General features: G+C 47.9%; 1 protein-coding gene across 1 annotated transcript; it reads left to right on the top strand.

Moving 5' to 3' along the window:
• The first annotated feature begins 4,210 nt into the window (after window positions 1-4,210).
• LOC140219332 (uncharacterized) lies at window positions 4,211-5,886 on the top strand. Its single transcript, XM_072289107.1, has 4 exons — window positions 4,211-4,631; window positions 4,695-4,803; window positions 5,017-5,134; window positions 5,498-5,886. The coding sequence occupies exons 1-4, from the start codon at window positions 4,366-4,368 to the stop codon at window positions 5,779-5,781; spliced, it is 777 nt and encodes a 258-aa protein (XP_072145208.1). The 5' UTR covers window positions 4,211-4,365; the 3' UTR covers window positions 5,782-5,886.
• Window positions 5,887-6,000: the final 114 nt, after the last annotated feature.

Genomic DNA, 6,000 nt, shown 5'->3' with positions numbered 1-6,000 from the left:
GACCCTGAATCGATAAAATATGAATGAAGGGTTTTTTTAATGGCGATAAGTACACCCCCACCGCGCCTATTGATGCGGTCGTTTCTATAAATTTTGTAAAGATTATTTGTTGGCAGGATCTCATTGTCGTCGATATCTGGATTCAACCACGTCTCAGTTAGTACTATTATGTCAGAGTCACTATCGTCTAAAAAGCCACAAAGTGTATCGCGTTTAGGTAGCAAACTTCGGATGTTAGTGTAGGCCACTGAGAGCGAGAGAGCGGCTTGCGGCAAGAAAGGCAACTGATTATTTTGCGAGCTTGGGCTTGTGTCTAGCTATCTGGTAGATTGTTTTACTGAGTCGCTAGCGGTGTCGTAGACATATACTTGTTTGTTTATATAGAGCTTGTCGAGCACCAACTTAAAAGGCTTTTCAAGTGGCCTGGCAAAAGCTACCAGCTTTCTTCTAGCCACACGTGTTGATGGCGCGAAGTCTTCACCAATTGAAAACGTTGTCCCCCTAAGTTTACGTGCTGCGGACAGGATACTTTGCTTGTCCTTGAATGAACACAGTTTTGCGATTATGGGCAGTTTTTTTTCAGTAGAATATTTTCCTAGGCGATGAACCCGTTCGTACTGCATACTGGTTGTGGGAAGTTCGAGTTTTTCTTCGCAAAACTTCTTAATTTTTTCTTCAGACGTGGCCCAATCTTCTTTCTCGTCATCCTCGATCCCGAAAAATAATAAGTTCGATCGTCTTAATCTGTTTTCTGCATCGTCACATCTGTTTGTTATTCGCTGTAGCTGGCTTGAAATATCTTGCAGGCTATTCTGAGGGGGAAGCGCTTCAGTGGTAGCAGTTATGGTTCCACAACCTTCAAGTGCAGTGACTCTCGCTAAAAGTTTTTTGATTTCTTCGTTAGTAGCGGCTTGTTCGTCCTTGATGCCCTTAAATTCAAGCAGAACTGACTTCAGCCCAGATTCCAATTTTTCAATTGTCTCCAGGGCGGATTCGAAAGCAGCGGACTCAGTCTTGCTCATTGGGCCAGGGTTCGACTCAACATCGCCCGATAACATGAGAAGCAAGTTAACGAGGGAAGAAGATACACACTGTAAACAAGTCAATATCAGCTTTTTAACACTAGACAACTCCAATGGGCACGACACCGCAATAAGACAGCAATTGCTAGTTTTGGCACATGCGGCACGGTTCAAGTAACTGACCTGGAACAATAGCAGTTGTGAGCAGCGCATGGTTACAGCGGTGTCGTGCCCGACGATGCTGGTGGCTGGCTCCAATTTATACTTTGATGCGCTTGCGTCGCCGGTATACGTTCCCAATCCGCGTTGCCAGACAAGGGGAGCAGTTGCGTCCAAACACGGCTGGGATTGCGGCAGGAATGGCATAAGCAGCGGGGGACCAACGAAGCTCGTAGGGAAAGAGCCAGGAAGCCAGGAAAGGACGCCCCATGACAGTGCGGCCTGGAACAATAGCAGTTGTGAGCAGCGCATGGTTACAGCGGTGTCTCTCAACATCCCCGTAACAGTATCATTAAAGAAAGACGAAAACAAACAAACAAGATAAACAAGCAGTGAACTAATAACCAGAGAAATAACAGCGTAGTGCAGTGATCTCATCTGCTTTCTTGTCTTTACGAGTTGCATGCGCAGTTATTTAGTGGTAATTCTTGCTGTGGAATTGGGACGTTTCAATAGCAAAGTTCTTGAAGAAAAAAGAACAGCATTTTTACTTGCGATTTCTTTCGTGCGAACCGTTACCCGGTTCGTTACACGTTAATAAATTCTGGTTAACCGGCCGCCTTACGAAACAAGGGTATCTGTAATAATAAATTCCATCCTCGCTCTCACGCCCACGCGTTTTGCTAGTCTGTTTAGTTTTCTCTTGCTTGCCTCGTTTTTGTGTCCCTTTCCATTGAATAATTTCTCGCCTCTCAAACTCGAGCAGATTATTCGATTGCTGTTTGTTTAAGTATTGTCGCCTTCAGTACTGCCAAGTATTTACTTTTGCTCGCAGATCTCTCCAGCAAAAGCTCTGACACTCTAAGAAAAACAGGCAACATACGAAAGTGTTATCGTTGTTGCAACCACGTCAGCGTATTTTACTCAGCATGCCTTAACAAAAATATATTTATATTTTGTTTCTCTTCCAAACCAATTCCGCAAAAAATGTTCGCCTCTTGAAACTGCTGAGTCAGCGGTTGCTCCTCCTCGCCTAAGTTTGTTCGAGACGAGGAATTTTACCAGCAAAGCAGATATGTAAGACAGCTTATAGGTAACAAAAAAATAAAAGAAAGAGAAAGGAAGAAAAAGCTAATGAAAGTAAGAAACAGGAAAGTAGTGAGAACCGACGTTGGTGTGAAGGCCAGAGTTGTAACCAAGGCGTTGGAGAGCCTGGGTTTACCGGCGGGTAGCTACTGCTTCTTTTTCTTTTTTTTTGACGCCCGCAAAGCAGCGATGCTTTCAAGCACAGTTCTCGATATAAGGATCTCGTTTCTCTTGTTTGCGCCATCTCGGTCTAGCCTCAAACTGTGGCGATGTCTCTTGTGTTCAACGTACGACCCTGGTTCGATAGTTTTTTTTTTCTTTTGTTGCTGCGTGGCTTTAGGTCCGGGATGCATGACAGCTCCCTCAGGACATTTGCGCTTCTCGCGAACTGAAGGTGCTTCGGTGGTGTTTTCTTTCCCGCACTACTTCTCGCGTCCTTTCAGATTGGAGGCAGCCTGCCGGGGCTTGCGGTTGCAGAAACACAGATCGAACCAGATCACAAGCACGCACACACCTACGCACTGTCTGATCAGTTCTTGCTGATACTGCTGTTTCAATATAGGCGGACTGTTTCCCACTCTCTTTTGTCTCACCAACTGTCGTCGGTTTAGGATAAGGAAGCGTGTACACAGGTGGCATAGATGAGCGTGGCTACTGAATCACAATGGTGATTACGAGACATCACTGTCTATGAAACGGGAGGGTAGCTTGTAGCGCTTGTATGCGCACCTCGTTTGTGTACTCACACGTATGCAAATCGTCACTTACTCACAAGGAAAAGAAGCAGATCAGGCTCTGTTCAGCGCATTTTGTCTCTCGTGTAGGGCGTTTTAAGCATTTCTTCAAGTACGGAAACGTACGGACGAGAGCAGGGCAATTTATGTGCACTGCCTGAGCAGGCCGCAATTGCGGATACGAATATTGTAATTTTTAATACATGCTTTGGCTGTGCCCAGCCTTAGAGGCCTCTTCACTTCAAACCAAGGACTCCTGGGAATCCGCCCTCAAGTATGCAGAACATCTACAACTCCAGGCCGTCCAGAAGGCCGATGATGTTGCGGTGGGTCTCGGTCTGCCAGTCCCGTATTCGGCGAGGCCATCGGCTCATCCCGGGTCCCTGCGGACGCGAGCTCTTCCGGACCCCAACAAAGTTCTTGTCATGTCATGTCACGCCCCAGCAGGGGTGCGATTTTGTAGAAATGACTTTTTTCATGCCAATGCCTTCTCGCGTGACGTCACCGATTTTGGAAATTGTGTGTACGTAGGCACGACGTTTTCTTGGATCGTCCAATCAGAAGCTCCCTTCATTGGCCGGATGTTTCTTTCGTATTCTCTTCTCTTTTTCTGGGACTGTATAGCAAATTTGTTTTGTAACACGGCACTTAATAAAAGCGGACTTCCATGCTGCGTAAAGCAAATTCATTTTGTTACAGTACAACGCAAAAGCTGCCGCAGTCCAAAGAAATGCAAACGCAAGTGCTCTATTTTTGAAGTCGTAGCCACATAGTAGTCGGATGTGCATCCAATCCATGCCGTTGAGCGCAAGCAAAATGGCAGCCTTTGTTTACCTGTGAACAGCTGACAGCCCCTAGCGTGTCCGTCTGAACAGCTGACAGCCCCTTGCGTACCCGTAATTGCGGCCCCGCCCCCGTCAGATACTGATTGAGGTGAGTAATTATTGCTCGTGTAGTGCTTGCATTGTCGTGTGGTTTTCGCTGCATGTCTGACGTGTGATAATTTCTTCTTTAGGAAGAGCCAAGAAGAATTATCCGTAGCCCCCGAGGTGAAACTTTGCAACATAGTGGATCGAGAACTGTCAAGGCATTTTCCATAGGGCACCGCCATGACATAACGATAGCTTCCTTAAAGTTATCGCTGCATCGGTAATACTTCCTGCACTGATACGCTCCGAGAAAGAAGCTGCTACAACATTAAATGTGAGTAGTGACTTCACCTTTTTTTACATTAGTGGTATAAAAAGGCAGAAATAAGTCGTAGTGAGCACTTTATGCAGGCGCTTAGCTTAGACAGAATGTTTGCCTCTAAATTTCTTACTGTGCTGCGGGCCGGCTGAAATTCCCAATTTGACAAAGAGAAAATGGCAGCAAAAGGGCCGCGGGTGTCCAAAGAGCAGGCGGCTATTCTCGTGCAGTTCATCGAGCAGCACCCATACCTGGCGAGAGCTTCTACAGAGTTCTCGCCACGTATGACTGCTGCTCGAAAAAACGAACTGTGGGAGGAGGTGGCGGCGGTGCTTAACGCACAGGGGCCAGCCGTAAAGGCCACCAGCCGTTGGCGGAACCATTGGGCCAAGATGGCCCATAAAGCGAAAAAAGAAGCGGCCAGGGCCGCGAGCGAGAAGAGGTGAGCTTCTAATGATGCTGACAGTAACGTAGTTTCACGTTGTCGTTGTTGCCGTGTTTGCAGGGCTACTGGAGGTGGCAAAGTGGGTGGCGTGGACGGCCGCGTCCTCGACGTCCTTATGAGGACAGGAGGGGTCCTTGTTTCCCCCCCTGAGTACTTCCCCGATAGCGAGGTGCGTACATTGGATTTAAAAAAGTGTTGTTTGTGTGACCTGCTGTGACCTCACAAATTTTCAGCATTACATTGGAACACAATATTGAAAAATTTTTAAGCCCTTTTTTTTGTGCAAGTGACAATATAGGTTATGTACTCTGAGCAGCAACTTGTGTACATGATGCGCATTGCACACACTGCTCGCAATGTCTGAACACTACTCTGATTGCAGGACGAGGCAAGTTCAGAGGAAGCTGCAGGGCCCAGCGGTTCCCGCAGAAATCTACCAGCGACAACTGCTTTCGTGGTGTCGGGCCCTGCAGCTGTTGCTGGGCCAAGTGGCCTTACACGTAAGGCAGTGACCTAGCTTTTGTAGTAGCATTGTTGTTTGCAGTTGCTGTATGATCTTGCTATGAAGTAAAGTACGGCACTCTGCTGTTATTACCTTTGTGTCCAACATCCAGCTCTCATTCATGAAGGAGAAATGCAAGACTACAAATGACTTGATGTTGTAATAGAGATTCCTTGTGCTTCTTATGGGTTACTGCTACCAGCAACTTTCTGTGGCATCTTTTGCTCTAACTACCTGTTTTGTGTATCATTATTGTAGCTATGCAGCTATAATGACATTTCAAAGTGACTGGTTAGGACAATCAATCTGTGTAGGTCGGATAACAGTGAATGAGCAGTCTTTGCTTTTGCCTTGCATGAAGAGCCACCGGCTACGCCCCAGGTGCTGCGGCCTACGCCCCAGGTGCTGCGGCCTACCCCCCAGGTGCTGCGGCCTACCACCCAGGTGCCGCGGCCTACCACCCAGGTGCCGCAGCCAACCCCGCAGGTGCCGCAGCCAACCCCGCAGGTGCCGCAGCCAACCCCGCAGGTGCCGCAGCCAACCCCGCAGGTGCCGCAGCCAACCCCGCAGGTGCCACAGCCTACCCCCCAGGTGCCGCAGCCTACCCCTCGAGAGCCACGGGCACCCCGTAGACAGCCCAGGTAGCAGGAACTTGATGGTGCTGTGATGACGGCTACTGCCGCATACGTTCGCCAGAGCCAGTTGGAGGAAGCCAGAGTTCAAGAGGACACTCGCTTCCGCCAACAGCTGCTGGAACAAAACCGGCAGGTATGTGCAAAGCCACAGATGTATATTTTTCTGCGTATGAAATTGATGAGCATATGACCTCTCTAAAAATTATATTAATCAGTGAACAAGCATAAT

Source organism: Dermacentor andersoni, chromosome 7 (assembly GCF_023375885.2).
Source record: "Dermacentor andersoni chromosome 7, qqDerAnde1_hic_scaffold, whole genome shotgun sequence".
Lineage (NCBI taxonomy): Eukaryota > Metazoa > Arthropoda > Arachnida > Ixodida > Ixodidae > Dermacentor > Dermacentor andersoni.
The sequence above is the reverse complement of the archived record's forward strand: the minus strand, read 5'-3'. Positions and strand labels throughout refer to the sequence as shown.

What these genes read in the sequence shown, in the direction of transcription:
- LOC140219332 (XM_072289107.1), top strand. Translation starts at nt 4,366, where the DNA reads ATGGCAGCAAAAGGGCCGCGGGTGTCCAAAGAGCAGGCGGCTATTCTC. An exon ending in AGGGCCGCGAGCGAGAAGAG is followed by an intron (nt 4,632 to 4,694) that starts GTGAGCTTCTAA and finishes CCGTGTTTGCAG; the next exon opens with GGCTACTGGAGGTGGCAAAG. An exon ending in TGGGCCAAGTGGCCTTACAC is followed by an intron (nt 5,135 to 5,497) that starts GTAAGGCAGTGA and finishes CCTTGCATGAAG; the next exon opens with AGCCACCGGCTACGCCCCAG.